General features: G+C 51.9%; 1 protein-coding gene across 5 annotated transcripts; it reads right to left on the bottom strand.

Moving 5' to 3' along the window:
- Positions 1 to 232: 232 nt before the first annotated feature.
- On the bottom strand, positions 233 to 16,041 carry LOC125711655 (WD repeat-containing protein 49-like). 5 transcript variants are annotated; one of them, XM_048980819.1, is made up of 20 exons: positions 15,459 to 16,040; positions 14,809 to 15,073; positions 14,054 to 14,494; positions 13,124 to 13,300; positions 12,548 to 12,716; positions 10,787 to 10,954; positions 9,735 to 9,883; positions 9,089 to 9,322; positions 8,754 to 8,918; positions 8,373 to 8,488; positions 8,105 to 8,235; positions 6,498 to 6,596; positions 5,039 to 5,209; positions 4,425 to 4,612; positions 3,077 to 3,274; positions 2,757 to 2,953; positions 1,310 to 1,410; positions 988 to 1,134; positions 775 to 867; positions 233 to 483 (listed from the first exon to the last, which is right to left on the bottom strand). In XM_048980819.1, coding segments are annotated over exons 2-20 (3,036 nt in total). In that variant the 5' UTR covers positions 14,899 to 15,073; positions 15,459 to 16,040; the 3' UTR covers positions 233 to 481. The 5 variants fall into 5 exon arrangements, with proteins under 5 accessions (XP_048836776.1, XP_048836775.1, XP_048836777.1 ...); XM_048980818.1 differs by having other exon boundaries at positions 14,809 to 14,973; XM_048980820.1 differs by having other exon boundaries at positions 14,809 to 14,930.
- Between the last annotated feature and the right edge of the window lie 171 nt (positions 16,042 to 16,212).

Here is a 16,212-nt window from a genome sequence, read left to right as displayed (position 1 = left end):
ACATTACATATTTAGGAGATTCTAATGCAGCATGTTTGTTAGCCTGACAGCTAGCACAGATCTTCTGACTCTACTCGCTACCTGTTTATTTAGTTTTTTAATCATCTGAGGGGGGCAAAGTGTTTTTTGGTAGGACCCCAGAAACAACAAACCCACCCTTACACACACACACACGAATGCTTACAACATATTTATTAAAACTAGACTTGCAACTAAAAAGCTGTTTGATGTCCTGTTTCATTTCTCTTTTATTTTCTGCCATTTACAGGCAGTTCACAGTGTTTGGAAAGGGTTACTACACCGTTTGACCTGTCAATCAAAGCGGTCTAAAGATGAAAGGACACATGATGGCATGGATAAACACGAACGCATTCACTCGCTTTTCCTCCCTGCAAGAAGGTTGAGGTGATGGATCCATTTGCACTGTGTGAGTGCTCTTCTTCAGGGGAACCTGTAGCACTGCAGAGATGGGGCTTTAGTTTTCTGTGTGTTAGAAGAAAAAACATACATATAAAGAATCATACACGAGACTGCAGATTCTCATAATGATATTTGGTGCTTTCAAACAAGTAGATAAATATCACCCCCTGCTGGCTGGTATTTAAAATTAAGATTGGTCTTTCTTATTTTGTTTTGCGCCATAGATTCATGTCATCTGATTCACAGATTAACCACTTAGTCTCATAGATGTATGGGAATTCAGAGATGGGCATGGGGGCATTTTACCCCCCCCCCCCCCCCTGCTGACAGGTGTATTAGTGTCACATATCTCACACTTATCAAGGCCATTCCTCCTTGTTCTGGGGGAGCTTCCCATCCCCGCATCCAGCTCCAGGATCTCGTTGTCATCAGAACGGGCCTTCGCTACTGACAAAGGATACGATTCAGCATGACTCGACAGAACCCGTAAGAGATAAAGGTAGCCACATCAGATCGACACATCATGGCCCGGTGGCTCATGGGAAACACTGTGTGACTGTGACATACTGTCCACCGAGGAGGGTGGGGGGCCTGGTGACTGGAACGAGTGTTCCCATTTCGTCCCAAAGGATAGCTGGGGGTTGGTCACAAAGTCTGGCTTCAGGAACGCCTCCACTGGGGCCAGCTTGTATAAGTGCAAACTGCTGAATGTGCCTGGGGGGGGGGGGGGGGGGGGGGGGGTTAGGGTTAGGGTTAGGGTTAGGGTGACACTGACGACCTACCAAAAAGGCCACACAAGCAATTTCGACCTATGACCTGCATCATGATGCATTCATTTCTGCTGCCAATGGTGTGTTATTCTGTGATATTAAACTGGCTTGGGTCTCACCACCACACTTTGGAGTCTCCTCATAGTTCCGGCTCGCATTTTCTATGGGCCTCCTCCTTTCTTTGTAGCTGCTCCCCAGGATGGAGCTCGTCCCGGTAGTCCTGAGCATGAGGAGTACAAGGAGTGATGCAGAGAGAGAGAGAGGCAGGCTGCTACAGAGAGAAAAAGCCAGACTGTCACAACGATACAAATAGAGGCTGCTGCACAGAAATAAAGAGAAAGAGAAGCATGGAGAGAGTGGCAGGCTGCTGCACAGAGATGAAGAGAGAGAGAAGTATAGAGAGAGTGGCAGGTTGCTGCACAGAGATAAAGAGAAAGAGAAGCATAGAGAGAGTGGCAGGCTGCTACACAGAGAGGCATGCTGCAGCACAGAGATAAAGAGAAAGAGAAGCATAGAGAGAGTGGCAGGCTGCTGCACAGAGAGGCAGGCTGCTGCACAGAGAGGCAGGCTGCTGCACAGAGATAAAGAGAAAGAGAAGCATAGAGAGAGCAGCAGGCTGCTACACAAAGATGCACAGATTGGGGCAAGCTGCTGATCAGAGATGTATAGAGGGGCAGGCGGCTCCACAGATATAGACAAATAGGAGCAAGCTGCTGCACAGAGAGGTACAGAGAGAACAGCAGGCTGCTGCACAGAGAGGCAAACAGAGAGGCAGCCTGCTGCACAGAGAGGCATAGTGGTTTTTCCCCATTAAATTGCCTCAATTTCCCTAGCAGCGAAAGCCATTTCTGATGCTTATACACCAGCAGAAACCGCAGCAGACCTTCAGAGTGCTGCTCCATCCCTGCTGGGGAGATCCCAGGAGATCTGGGAGAGAAGGGAAAGTGGGGAGGATTCTGGGAGCGCTCTGTGTCTCTCCCAGGCCTGTGCTCGCTGGTCTCGCACAGACAGTTAATGAGGCTCCATCAAGCTGCTGATTTCATTCCGACTGCAGCCTGACTGACGTCTCCATTGTCATCAGTTGTTTGTGACTGAAAATTTTAGGCGTTTTTATACTAATAAAAAAGCAAAGATGTTTTTCACCTCCTCTTCTCTTCATACAGTGCCATATCAAAGCCACTTACAGCAAATTAACGAAACCCTTTCTGAATTCTTAAATGGGTAATTTTATAATTAGTGCACGCTTTCATTAAAATGACCTCATTTGTGTTCTTTTGCCGAAGGACACGAAACGGATAAGTTGAAATGTTACATTTGGCACATATTTGACCGCAAACATCTTAAAGGGCCAGCAGCTTGTAACTGCTGATAGACTGATTACCAAATTAGCTAATTAGTGAAATCATGTTGGAAACAAAAAGGCGATGGAGGGTGCAAGCAAAGGCACACATCAAACATCATGTATGCCTTGGGGGGGGGTCTGTATTTGCAGGTTTAATTGCTCCAAAAGTCCAATAAAAACACGACCCCCACCACGGTTTGGACCCCCTGGTGTGTCACACTTACAGCTGGCGGGGGTCCATTTCTGTCATGTGGTTTTCTGACTCCCGGATTTCATTGTCCATCTCGAGATTCTGTGGACTCCCTCGCAAAGGGTCTTCAGGGTCCAGGGGGGTGGATTGGAGCTTCTCTCCACCACTCAGGGCCTCATTCCACCTACCCGGCAGCTTGTCTGGGATTTCTAGAATGTTCCAGTGCTCCTCCTGCATTTGGTAATGGGGAGTTAGGCAGGAGGCTGAAGCTGAGGGGAGTGAAGGACACAGTTGCAAGAAGTTCGGCTGTTATGTGATGACGAGCTAACCGGTGTTACTGGGAATGTGTGTTACCTGTCCGAAGGTCCCGATGATGGTGCCAGCAAGCTGGCTGAGTACGAGTCTCCGGTCAGCAGAAGCGGACAACAGGAGGACCCGGCCATCACAGCAGCAGGTCTCCAGCTGCGTCACGCAGCCCGTGTGCGGCCGGAAGCAGGACCGCAACTTAGGGGGGTGGGTGACCTCACCCCGAGCTGGCAGCAGGCCGTAATCCTGGGGGAGGGGAGTCCCAACCGGCATATGGACCGAAGGATTATACACCATTAATAAGCCAATATTGTCAACATCATAGCTTGTCTACTAACTGTTGCTCACTCCAGGTGCAGTAAAACTGCAGGGGGGAGGCTGGCAGTTAAACATGTTGGCCAAGGGATGAGGTGCCAGGAAATCGATCGATGGGCCAGATTTAAGGTCTTTGTTTTTCTCAGATGCCATTGGAGGATGAGAATGTCAAGGCCCGTAAAAAAACAGAAAACAGCATGGCTTGATGAAAAACAAAATATTATATATACTGAGGCACGGTTGGGGGCGAGCAGCTACAGAATCGCGGCCCGTTTACTGACGAAGAGGCTGGTTCACCTGACCGACAGGCGCTAAACAACGAACCACCGACCTGTCCGTCAAACGCCGGTGAGCGGGAGAGGCCCGCGGGCACGGCGGGATGTGTGGGCAGGCGGCGTCAGACACTAATGGAACCTTCCACCTGCGGGCTCAGGATGACGGGCACGCCTGTTCAGGAGCGCCCGCAGCGAGCAGCGCCAGAAACTATCATGACTTATTAAGCCAGTAACACGAAATCGCTCCTGCGATCCATCCTCGCCAGTGCGCGCGGCCGCCGTTCGGTGAGGAGGCTTGCGGATTGACAAACAGCCCCCACGCCGGTAATCAATCACGGCACCCTGTCGTCACGGTTACTTTACTCTCAAGGACAAGAGCTCACGTCTGATGTGCCTTCAGAGGGGGCCGGATATTTCTTAAAAGCCTGCCTGTCACGCATCTCCGATGGGAACTTGATGCTTTTAAACACCTGGGGGGGGGGGGATTGAATATTATATTTATAGAGGCAGACTGCTCGCCCCAGGGATCCAATTCCCCTGCACCCCCTAATCTTCCGGCTTGTCTAATAGCCGTCCTTCATCTGTGTCAGTGATGTTACAAGATGTGACTGAGTGACCTCCTCTTTCCCCTATCCAGGTTCACATCCCTCCATCTGAGAAGTCCGGAACTTTCTACTGCCCAGGAGAGAAGCTGGACCTACCCCACAAGGAGTAGGAGGGGGATGTTTTGTGCTGCACCTCGAGTGACCACTAGATGGCCTGGCGGTTAAGGAGCTGGCCGTCACCCCTTTGTCTCCCTCTCTCACCTGGATGTCCCACACCTTCACCTCCCCATCCATGTCTCCTGTTATCAGCTGTCCTCCACTCCCATCCACCGTCATGATGATGGAGCTGGAGCTGGCGTGGGCCAGGAAGCGGGCCACCAGCTGGCCCCGAGTCGCATTCCAGAACCGCACCAGAGCTGCGCCGCCGCATGACACCAGGTCCGCCCCACCTAGGCCACGCCCCCACATGGCATCATTGTCATGCAGGCCGGAGGATGCAGCATGTCCGTGACGCTCATGAGCTGCTGTGCGTTAGTCATGTCTCCTGAATTGTATTTTATTCCTGGATCATCCTGTTCGAACCTCAGTGGCATGGACACCGCACTATATTTAGCCTACGACAGCTCACATTCTCTAAAGGAAATATCCTTTAAACCTATTTCAAAGCTTAGCGCTAATGGGGGAAGCGGAGCCGAAGTCCTAATGACGTGCACACTGGGACTGGCCGGACCTTGGGGGGTGTGAAGCCATGACCTAATGTTTCAGAATGCAGTCTGAGTCTGAGGATATTCCAGAAAATGTCCGGAGTAACGTTCCGGAAAGTGCTGTAAATAGTGGGCCGGGGAGCAAACTGAAATGTCACAATCTCACTCTACCTGCAGTGGCAGCACTCCTTCTCCCTTCTAGGAAACACAGCCTAGTGACTGCATGACTGCCCTCCAGGTCCTCCCATCCACCAGGGGCAGCAGAGAGCAGTGGCACTTCACAGACCATGGAGGTGTCACATGTAGGGACGGATGCCATGTGCTGTTTCAGCAGCTCCTCATCTATAGAGTAAAGACCACCATGAACGTGATTGAATATTCAATTCTCATTGGAAAAGCCCTTTGAGAGGAAAATCTGAAAATAAATAAATCACCTCAGAGAATTCCTGCTTATGCCTCTATCGGCAAGACAAATGGCTAATCCTGCAAAGCTCAACCCTCTCGTGGGGGTGGGACATGGTGGGTCTGTGCTAATCCCTTAAAGCACTGCCCTCTCAAGGGCAGGACATGGTGGTTCTGATCCAATACCTTAAAGCTCCACCCTCTCGTGGGGGTGGGACATGGTGAGCCAGTGTTAATCCCTTAAAGGGCCACCCTCTCTGCAGTGAGACACGGTGGGCCAGTGCCAATCCCTTAAAGTTCCGCCTTCTCGCTGGGGTGGGACATGGTGGGCTAGTTCTAATCCTTTAAAGTTCGCCCCCCTCTCAGGAGGCGAGACACAGTTGGCCTGTGCCAATCCCCTAAAGCCCTGCCCTCTCTCAGGGTTGAGACATGATTAGCCTGTGCCAATCCCCTAAAGCTCTGCCCTCTCTCAGGGGTGAGACATGATTAGCCTGTGCCAATCCCCTAAAGCTCTGCCCTCTCTCAGGGGTGAGACATGATTAGCCTGTGCCAATCCCCTAAAGCCCCGCCCTCTCAGGCATTCGACATTAGTAACCTGTGCCAATCCCCTAAAGCCCCGCCCCCTCTCAGGCATTCGACATTAGCAGCCTGTGCCAATCCCCTAAAGCCCCGCCCCCTCTCAGGCATTCGACATTAGCAGCCTGTGCCAATCCCCTAAAGCCCCGCCCCCTCTCAGGCATTCGACATTAGCAGCCTGTGCCAATCCCCTAAAGCCCCGCCCCCTCAGGCATTCGACATTAGCAGCCTGTGCCAATCCCCTAAAGCCCCGCCCCCTCTCAGGCATTCGACATTAGCAGCCTGTGCCAATCCCCTAAAGCCCCGCCCCCTCTCAGGCATTCGACATTAGCCTGTGCCAATCCCCTAAAGCCCCGCCCCCTCTCAGGCATTCGACATTAGCAGCCTGTGCCAATCCCCTAAAGCCCCGCCCCCTCTCAGGCATTCGGCATTAGCAGCCTGTGCCAATCCCCTAAAGCCCCGCCCCCTCTCAGGCATTCGACATTAGCAGCCTGTGCCAATCCCCTAAAGCCCCGCCCTCTCTCAGGCATTCGACATTAGCAGCCTGTGCCAATCCCCTAAAGCCCCGCCCTCTCTCAGGGGTGAGACACGGTTGGCCTGTTCCAATCCCCTAAAGCTCCGCCCTCTCAGGGGTGAGACATGGCATACTGACCAGAGCGGCTCTGAGGTTCAGATAGGATGTCTGGGCCCAACTTGCGGAGGGCATATTCCGTGCTGCTGTTCCACACCACGATGGCCCCATCACAGCTCCCTGACAGGGCAAGACACACACTCAGACAGGGCAGATGGGACCAGGGCCATGAACCCACGCCCCACCTGAGACATCAGCCTCCCCTGGGGCTTTGTGACTCATTTTTCCACAACCACACAGGACTCACTTCCATTCCTTTACCCAGGACGGTTATTTACCAGGATAAACTCCATGGTTTTCATGCGGCATTAATTCAGCTCGGTCAGGTGATAATCGGTGCTTGCCACATCCGGAGCTCCATCATCATGGTGTTTACCGGAATGGGAGGGGGGTATCGTTTATTTCCCCTTCAAAGTACCCCCGCTCTAACTGCGCTCTGCACCTCTCCATAAAACTCCTGGCACATTCTCGAGCCGAGGGGACTTCAGATGGAATCTCCGATCACTGTGATGGGGCGGGGGGGGGGGGAAGGGGGGCGGGGGGGGGGCATACGGAAGGCCTGGAAATGAAGCGACGGGCCCCGGCATGGCGGGCGGGCAGGCGAGCGAGCGAGCGGCACAGGGTTTGAATATTGATGAGCTGTGCAGCGAGAAACGTTCCCGTTCGTGCCGCCCCCCCCCCCCCCCCGCACCCTCCTGCCGCTCCGTCTTGCACTAATAAACATCATTTCGTCTGTGCATTAGCATAATCCGGGGAGGGAGTCGGAGAGGCAGAGTGGGAGCAGCCTCATTAGTCTGCCTCCAAACGCAGCCCCTCTCTCCCTCCCCCAGGCTTCCTCCGGCCTTCTTCCCTGTTTTACCTCCATGCCCCACCCGGCTCCGCACATTTTCCCTTTATTCCTACAGCTACAGGTAAGAGTGTAATGGCGGTGGCCCGAATCCGGCAGCTGACGCGTGTCAGAACCGTCTCCAATGGTGCGTTGACTCACAGCATGGAAATATACATTTATTCCTGTGGTCTACCTGTGCCGGCAAGCAGGAGCTTTTCCCACAGCCTGTTTGGAGATTCGGTTCAGGGTTTGTTTCACTGAAAGTACGTTGCTGCGGTTCTTGTCAAAGCGTAAAAAAAATTATTGGTTAACGACCAGCCGGCACAGCGACGTGGCAGCTGGGGAAGCAGGAACGGTGCAAGACTGTGGTGACGGCAGAGACGGTAAAATGCGGAATCTTATGAAAGGAGAACCTGCTCTGTTCCCTTCAGGCTGGGAGCAACTGCAGGGTTTGGACACCCAGCGGAGAGACAGGCTGCTGCTGCGCCTCCCTGTGTAAGGAGCCCAGCGCCGCACAGCCGGGTGTCAGGCTCACCAGGAGCCGAAGCTCGATAAGGCCAAGTAGGCGGCCCCACTTTGTATTAATGAGGAGTCAGGAGGTTAATAAACCCTTAATTGCTCGCCGATTTTTCCTTTCTTCCTGAGTCGGCACTTCAGCCTCTTTAGCCAAGCAAGAGAACAATAACGACGATGTAATAATTAAAGGCGGCAGACGCCAGGAGCCCTGGCTGTGAACCCCAGGCCCGGGGGGGGGAGAAACGACAGACCTGTGAATGGGGACATGAAGGAAACTACACACCTGTCACCAGAGTCTGGGGGGGCGAAAAGGCAGCGGAGATGACATCATCTTGGTGCTGGACTCCCCCTTTCCACTCAGAAGGCTGCACATGAAACTTGGAGAACATGCTCTGCCTGAACACCGCGAACATCCTATCAGGGGAGAGGGACACAGCCGAGGATACAACGTCAATCTTACGAAGTCACTTTGTCATTATACCGACCTCATGACATCATTCCACGTTATGATGTCAGCCTTGTGACATCACACCGTGCCATGCCAGACCCACCTGTCCCAGCCCAACACCAGGACCGACCTCTTCAGCACCAGAATGCGAGAAATCCCAACAGCTTGGCCCCGTGTCACTTCCAGCTTGTGGTGACAGTGTCCATTCAAATCCCACACCTACAAGGGAGGAGGAAGTCAAACGAAGAAACAAACAAACACGAAAAGCAGCCAAAATATATCACATCACACAAAAAAACCCAACAGCACTGGGCTCTGTGTGCGCCTCATTAAGGCAGACGGCCCCCTCCTCCCAAAAGCGCCCGTTTCCTTGGGACAGGTAAGGATGTGATGCAAGCTCAATGCGGCAGAGAGTGCGTGAGGCTCCCTGTGTTGCCATGGTGACAACGAGAGCAGTGGAGGTCGAACGACGGGCGACGCTCACCTTGACCATGCCGTCTTTGCCGCCGGTGAATAGACGGGTCTGGGTGCCGTCCAGTGCCATGGTGGAGATCTCAGCCTTTCCATGGCACTGTGTGAACTTTTTGACCTTGTGGCCAGTGTCCACGAGCCAGAAGATTACAGTAGATCCAGCATCACTGCTGATCACCTGATAGGGTCAGACGAACGAAGCAGGTTGATGAGAATAGCATTATCATCAAAGCCGTATTGGATAATTAATATTTATCTATGTACCCGTCTATTTCAGTACAGCTTATTTTGTCACTAAGTTCCATTTCCGAAGAGTGGGACAAGATCCTGTCAGCAGGAGAGAGTCACCTGTTTCAAGTAGGAGTTGTAGAGGACACAGGTGACCTCATGCTCGTGGCTGGTCCACACACGACTCTCATCCTTCTTTGCTTCCAGCAGGGTCAGCAGGTTGTTGAAGGTGAGGAAGAGTCGCCCGCGCTCCTCGTGGTAGACGAGCAGCGTACGGAACTCCTGGGTCTTAGGGAAGATCCCGGTCAGGCGCTGGACGCAGAGCTGATGGTGCACATCCCAGATCCGCAACACCTGGAGCCGGCAACTCATCTTTATCACCGGGCACAGCTCATCATCACGACGCCCCCTCTCCCAGAGAGCTCCTCTTCCTCACTAAACACTTTCACCACCAGCTCCACCACCGCGGCGGTTCGAATCCCAGGGCCGGCAAACTGATGTAGCTCTTGGGCCCTTGAGCAGGGCCATTAATCCCTAATTGTCCACGGGGTGCTGCACGCTGGCTGACCGTGCCCAGTGACCCTCAAGCTTGCTCTCAGCTGTACGAGTCTATGTGTCTCATGGGGAGCAAGACGGGGCAGGAAAATGGGGGGGCAGGAAAAAATTGAAATTTCCCGATGGGGACTAATGGAGTATCACTACTCTAATCTACATATGACCTCTGTTGCTAAGATACACAAGAAACAAGAGTTCCTTCTCCTCTCACCTTGTCTTTGGAGAAACTGAGCAGCAGCTTCCTGTCTGGGAGGAAGCTCACCGTCATCACACTGGTCGTGTGGCCCTGCAGGACGCCCACAGGCTTGGACATCATGTGGGGGTTCCAGAGACACACCTTCCCGTCCACACCGGCCGTGGCTGCAGGGGGGGGGGCACAGCCATCACGGCGACCTCCCGGCCGTCCTCACAGCCGGACCCATGTCGTTCACCGACATCACCATACCTCACACCCACCATTAAAGCAGCTCCGATTTCAGATTTTTAGTCCTAAAGCTGATTTTTAAAGCCCCTCAGGTAAGACCGTAATCCAAAATGAAGAAAGAGGCTTAACATGGAATGTCAATAAGGGTTAAAAAGTCAGTGCCTTGATCTGCTTAGAGGCTGAAGTGAGGAGAATGATGAATGGGGAGACGTGCAATGCATGCCAGCCTGATCACAAAGGCATCAAACTGCTATCTATCAAGTATAGTATATAGATGTCAAGTACAATACAGTATAGTATAGCGGTGTATAAATACCAAGTATAGTTTAGTGTAGTATAAGTATTAGTATAGAATATAAATATCAGGTATAGTGTTGTATAGAAAAGAAAAGAACAGAAAAACGAAATATCCAGGCCAGAATAAAAATGGAAGGACATCAGGGGTCTTAGACTCCAGTCCTGGGGGGGCCGGAACCCTGCACATTTTTGGTTTTCCCTTCATTTAACACACCTGATACCTTGTGCTAATTACCACGCAGCTCTTGAGCTGAATCATTTGTGTTGGAACAGGGAAAGTACTAAGCTACACAGGGCTCTGGCCCTCCAGGACTGCAGTCTGACACCCCTGACGTATAGCGTTGGTCCAATGACTCTGCTGGTCTCCTAGCACTTCCATGTTAAGTAGGTTGATGGGAAATTGATCGGCAGCAGCTGGGATTGAATTCAATCAGACCTGCCGGTGCGTTGAGAAGCTCCTGTGTAGTTTGGGTTGATATCTGCCCCCTATGCTGATGCGCGTGCAGATCAGCATGGTAAGACTGTGGGGGCCGTCAGGGTACCTAGGAGGCTGAGCCCGGCATGGAAGTCCAGGTCATTGACTCCACCCCCGACGTGGCCGGAGGTCACCCTGAGGGGTGTGGCCTCCTTCTCCCTCCAGGCCACCACCACGCTGCTCTCCCTGCCAATGCTGCAGGACACGAAGGCCTCCAGGCTCCCCAGGAACTTCACTGGGAGGTCAAAGGTTACCCAATCAGAACACGGGAGAAGGGAATCTGTCAGGTCATGTGACACTCTGCAGCTGGCCATTGAGAGCCTCCACAGAAATGCACTATTTTCATTACAGCTGTTACAAGCCCAACTGCTTATATCAGTAATTAATAGCAAGGCTGACAGGACCTGTGAGAAGGATAAAAAACAAACAGCCAAATCAAACGTGTCTGATATGATATCCATGTGACTATGGCTGGCTGGTGGGACCCCTGCAGCCCTAGAAAGCCAATGACAGCATGCAAGCCACCTGGAACGCTGATTTCCAGCATCACAATAAGAGGAAACTTTAGGCTTTTCAAAGAGGGCTGGAGCATAAGAGGGGCTAACCTTATCATTAGCAGATAATGTGCTTTGAATCGGTGAGTGGCAGGGGAGGGGGCACCCTGGGGGCCAATTATCTTTCAGCTGGGACCCGCCCCTGTATATGCTGCCACACAGAAAGCATCACCCCTCAAATCCAAATGGGACACTCAGCTTAATGTCAGCACCAGCGGGAGCAACACTGCTGCCGGCCGCGTGGTGAAGTGCTCAGCACCAAGGTTAATGCGCAGCACCAAGCTATGGGACGCTCAGTAGGGGGCGATAGCGGCAGGGAAAATAAACATGCGCTTCCACAGTGCGCCTCTAATTGCGTGCCTGAACATCTGCTCATCCTTCTAGGTGTTTTCCTCATTTTTATTGCATTTTTCTGTCCAGTCAGTCGCATTCGTTATCCTGGCATCCCGCTTGTCCCTCGCTGTGTGGCACAGACCCCATAAACTGCCCATCCGAGCTCAGCGGCCCCACCAAGTCCACTCAGCCCCGCCCAGCCCGGCCCAGTCCATGGCAGGACACATCGACTCGGAATGCCATTAAAGATCCAATTAAGATAGCTACAGGCGGTATGCTGCCATGGCGATCGCGAATGTCAACCGGGTTTAAAAACCCCAGAGTTAACCAGGTGCAGCGGGAGAGAGGAATCAGGGGGCGAGGCCAAGAAATAATCCTGTATCTATGGCGACATACAGGTGAATCGTTAAGCTGGTTAAGAACAACCATCACGGTGCTCCAGACCCAGTAAGAGTATGACCAGCAACAGAAGCTGCAGTGTAACGTTAGGAAAACTGGGCCATTAACCAGACTAAAAACATCACCAACATGCTCCTACAAAGGCAACCCAGACTTGGATCTGGTTTGGGGGGGAGGGCCGGGGCTAAACAAATTAGGCATGGGGAGGCGCGGCTAAACAAATTAGGCATGGGGAGGCGTGGCTAAACAAATTAGGCATGGGGAGGTGGGGCTAAACAAATTAGGTAAGGAAGGCGTGGCTAAACAAATTAAGCATGGAGAATTGGGGCTAAACAAATTAAGCATGGAGAATTGGGGCTAAACAAATTAGGCATGGGGAGGTGGGGCTAAAGAAATGAGGCGTGGAGAAGGTGCAACTTAACAAATGAGGTCTGAGGGAGGCAAGGCTACACGATTTAGGTCTGGAGACACAGGGCCAAACAAATGAGGTCTGGGGAGGAGGGGGCGGAAAGGAGGGAGTGGCTACAAGGGTCAGCCCTCACCTCGCCGGACCCAGTCATTCCCGTGAGCGTGGTGCTGAAGCGTGTAGCAGCACCGATGATGTCCCTCCACCAACTCCGCCCACTTGATGACATCAGAGTTGTGCCCAACCCCTGTGCTGGGCCTCTCAAACAAGGATATGTGGGCTGCTGTGAAGCAGATGGCATTCACCTGTAAGCACAGGCAAACCCACAGGCATCGCCCATTACTGTGAATCGCGGCAGCAGATGGAAACCCTGCAGTGGGTGCTTTGGCCAGTGACTACATTCCTGAGCACTGACAGAGAGATTCAAAGCTGGAATACTATCATTTTTTCCCCAACAAGTCAGACACTTCACCTCAAATGGCAAAGAAAAATGTAGCGCTTCGTGTAAATTACACACATAATTTGATGTGAAGAAATACTGAAACCTTCATTTAACTGTTATATATTGGTGCGACTGAGTGAGTGGTGCGATTTCTGAGGGTGTAATCATTAGAAAAGGGGTAGGATATGTTCTAACTGGCCAACTGGCTTCTTTCCCCGAGTTTGATTATCGTTACACTTCGCGGTGCGTGTGTAGCACTTAAAAATGCACCTGTCCCCCCATGTCCCCAAAGCTGAGGACGGCCTGATCAGGGTTGTGAGGGTTGGACCAGTAATCCAGGCAGATGGGAGGGTGTCTCAGTCCCTGCAGCTTGTATTGGCAGCTGAATTCCTGTTTGGACAGCAGGTCAAAGATGCCAATCTCCTTGCTGGTGAAGCTCACAGCAACCTGGGGGGGGGGGGGGGGGGGGGGGGATAATCGGTTAGCGTCCTAGAGTATCCAGTATGACAGACTCCCAGAGACAAGAGTCACAGCGACTCAATCCTCGGACTGTTTTACATACATTAGAACCCTCATTATTCATCGCTCTAAACGAAGTTTAATTGATGTCATAATTACGAGTTATTATATTTCATTATAAAATTGTGCAATTAAATAAACCTCTTGCAATTTATATTTACATTTTAACCCGAACAATTCACGTCATTGACAATTACAAGCTGATCTTTTATTCCACCGATGCTTCAGATTCAGATTTGGAAATGTGAAATATGAAAGCACATTTGTCATGCAAATAATATAAAGAAGGGAATGCGACGCTGCAGCGCAGAGGGATGGTGAATGAGAGAACGAGAGGAAGAGGAAGCGAGAGAGAGAGGGAGAGGGAGAGAGGGAGGGACAGCTGGAGGCCTGATGGTGCCCGTCCTCTGTCTTTATTGTGCAGAAAGGCACAGGCCTTTGTTTAGAAAGGTAGAATGAAAAGGTACATTGTTCCTTTGATATTTAAATCGGCCCTTTTATTAACAACATGCAGGAATCCTATCTCAGCTCATCAGTCTGCTTCTATATGTGTGACACAAAGAATATAATAGTGAACATCAACTTCAAATGTCCTCAATAAAAAAAAGGGTCCCTTTCAAGCTAGAGAAGGGGGCAGGGAGCATAAACAGGGATGCGCACTGCGAATGCGGCTGGCCGTACCTTCTGCACGTTCTGCAGTACCGCCATGCCTGAGACCCAGAGGTCCCCACGCTTCACAGAGTCCGTGCTCACGTGATGAGTCTTCAGCGGTGTGAGCTCATCGCCCCAGATGGCCAGTGTGCCCTCCTGGCTCACGCTGAGGTACCGGTTGGAGGTGGCCAGGTGCGCCACCTGCTGGACAGGCCCACGGTGCACGAGCTGCAGGGCGCGAAGCGGCCTCCAGCAGGGGGCGACGGCTGCACGGCTGTGCTCGTCCTTCTCGGACAGTGTCAGCAGCAGGAAGGAAGCCATCTGCGGCCAGCCCATACGGCCCTGGCGTGACACATCTGCCCCGTCGAACATCCGCCCAAACTCCTCCGGGGAGCCGTGGCCAATTGCAGATGAGGCCTGCTCCACAAAATCCGCCCTCCTCAGGGTCAATGCCTCAGCCGAGTCACCTGCCTAAATGGAGGGGGCGCGCCATGCAGGGTGATAGGTCAAGGGCGATACAGTCATGTTGAATTGTTTACATACGCGTATGAATTTATATTTACATTCTAACGGAAAAAGGACAGTGAGACCTAAATTATCCTAATTCTTTGCATACTTTGCATGAAGTTTAAATCACATCTGCCTGGGCTGAGGACTGAAGGGTTGTGTATTTCATATCTGAACCATGCATTAGTTATTTTTTACGTTTGTCTCCATCTGTGATTCCTTTAAACACACACACACACACACACACACACACAATCACAACAAATTTCCCACCGTACCGAGAAGAGGCTCTGCATCTTCTCCAGGTCCCCCAAGCTTAGCCAGCTCTCCAGCATCTCGCCCCCCTTCCTGGTCTCCATGATTTCCATTGTCTCCGGCTTCCCCGTCTCGGCAAGAACTTCTGCGGAATTGGCGTCGTTGACCAGCAGCTCCGGTCAAGTAAGCTGGTGTTCAGAACCGTAAATAATTTACACCGGCAGTGTGAAGCCGTCCAGCGGGTATGGGACAGGAATGGCGCTTTAGCACGGCGGCACACTGATGTGCCTGGAAAAAAACAGTGAGCTGTGCAGGGCCGCAGAATTTAATCAGGCACAGGCATTCGGAGGGTTCCCGACGCAGTCAAAGTGACAAGACGCAGAGAGGGATCCGACTTAAGGGTCCAAGAAAAGCGAGGACGTAAGATCAGGCCGTGACGGCTCCTCGGGGGAGGCGGCGTCAGGCCAGACAGTCAGCTCCCAGAGGAGAGGCCCTTTCAGAGAGCCACAGTGGAGAAACACATCGGCGATTTATAAAAGCCTCACCTGAAGGGTCACGTGTTCAGGTGCACCGAGGCTATTTTGACCTAACTGGGTAATCCAGGCTAGTTTAATGGCCGATTCGGCACTGGAAACCCACACCAAACAAAAGCAAGGAAGAGTCCGAAGCCTACCTGTCACCTAATGGCCAGGATTTGTGTGAAGGCACTCTTCACTGTCGGCTCGTAATCGCGTAGCGGCCCCCAGACACAAGTTCTCTGCCGATTTATCATGTCACATCTCCCAACATCACGCCACGCTGAGAACCTTACATGCCGCACAGCAGAAACTAGAAGCCACAAAAATAGCGCCTTTACACAAACTCAGACTTTTCTTTCACCAACCCCCACCCCAATGCCTTAGATACGTTACCCGGCAACCAACTCAGCGAAAGCACAGTGTTTGTGCGTTTAGGCCACTCCTATTCATAGACTGGACACACGAGACCTTAATCTTTGCCCCGAAACACACACACACACACACAAACTCCCTCCCAACCTGCAACACAAACAAAGCCACCTCTCCAAAGAGGAATTCAGGCCGGGGGGGGGAGGCCTGGAGAGGTTATGACTGGGAGCTTCAGCGAGCGCTGAATTTTATGAGGTCGGGGGAATCTGTCCTGAGGGTTTTCTGGGGTTTATCCCAACAAGCTGAGAAAAGGGGTTGGTCTTTTAACAGGGGACGGTTCGTTTAAGGAAAACAGAAGCGACAAAAATAAATATATATAAATAAAATGAAATGATTCAATCAGTCTGTTCCAAAGATAATAGGACTAAAAGGGAATTAAATATTCAAATAAAGTAAAAATCACCAGGCAGGGGGATGAGCAGTTAGAGCGACACTTAGAGGGGACAGTGCCCTCTTGAGGCAGGAGGCTGCGCCTGGACG

This window comes from Brienomyrus brachyistius, chromosome 17 (assembly GCF_023856365.1).
Source record: "Brienomyrus brachyistius isolate T26 chromosome 17, BBRACH_0.4, whole genome shotgun sequence".
Classification (NCBI taxonomy): domain Eukaryota; kingdom Metazoa; phylum Chordata; class Actinopteri; order Osteoglossiformes; family Mormyridae; genus Brienomyrus; species Brienomyrus brachyistius.
The sequence above is the reverse complement of the archived record's forward strand: the minus strand, read 5'-3'. Positions and strand labels throughout refer to the sequence as shown.

Excerpts from the sequence above, each read along its gene's own strand:
- LOC125711655 (XM_048980819.1), bottom strand. The coding sequence starts at position 14,898 with ATGGAAATCATGGAGACCAGGAAGGGGGGCGAGATGCTGGAGAGCTGG. Across the intron at positions 12,717-13,123 it reads TTGGGGACATGGGGGGACAG|GTGAATGCCATCTGCTTCAC; the intron begins GTGCATTTTTAA and ends CTGTGCTTACAG. Across the intron at positions 6,597-8,104 it reads CCCCCAGACTCTGGTGACAG|GGAGCTGTGATGGGGCCATC; the intron begins GTGTGTAGTTTC and ends TTGCCCTGTCAG.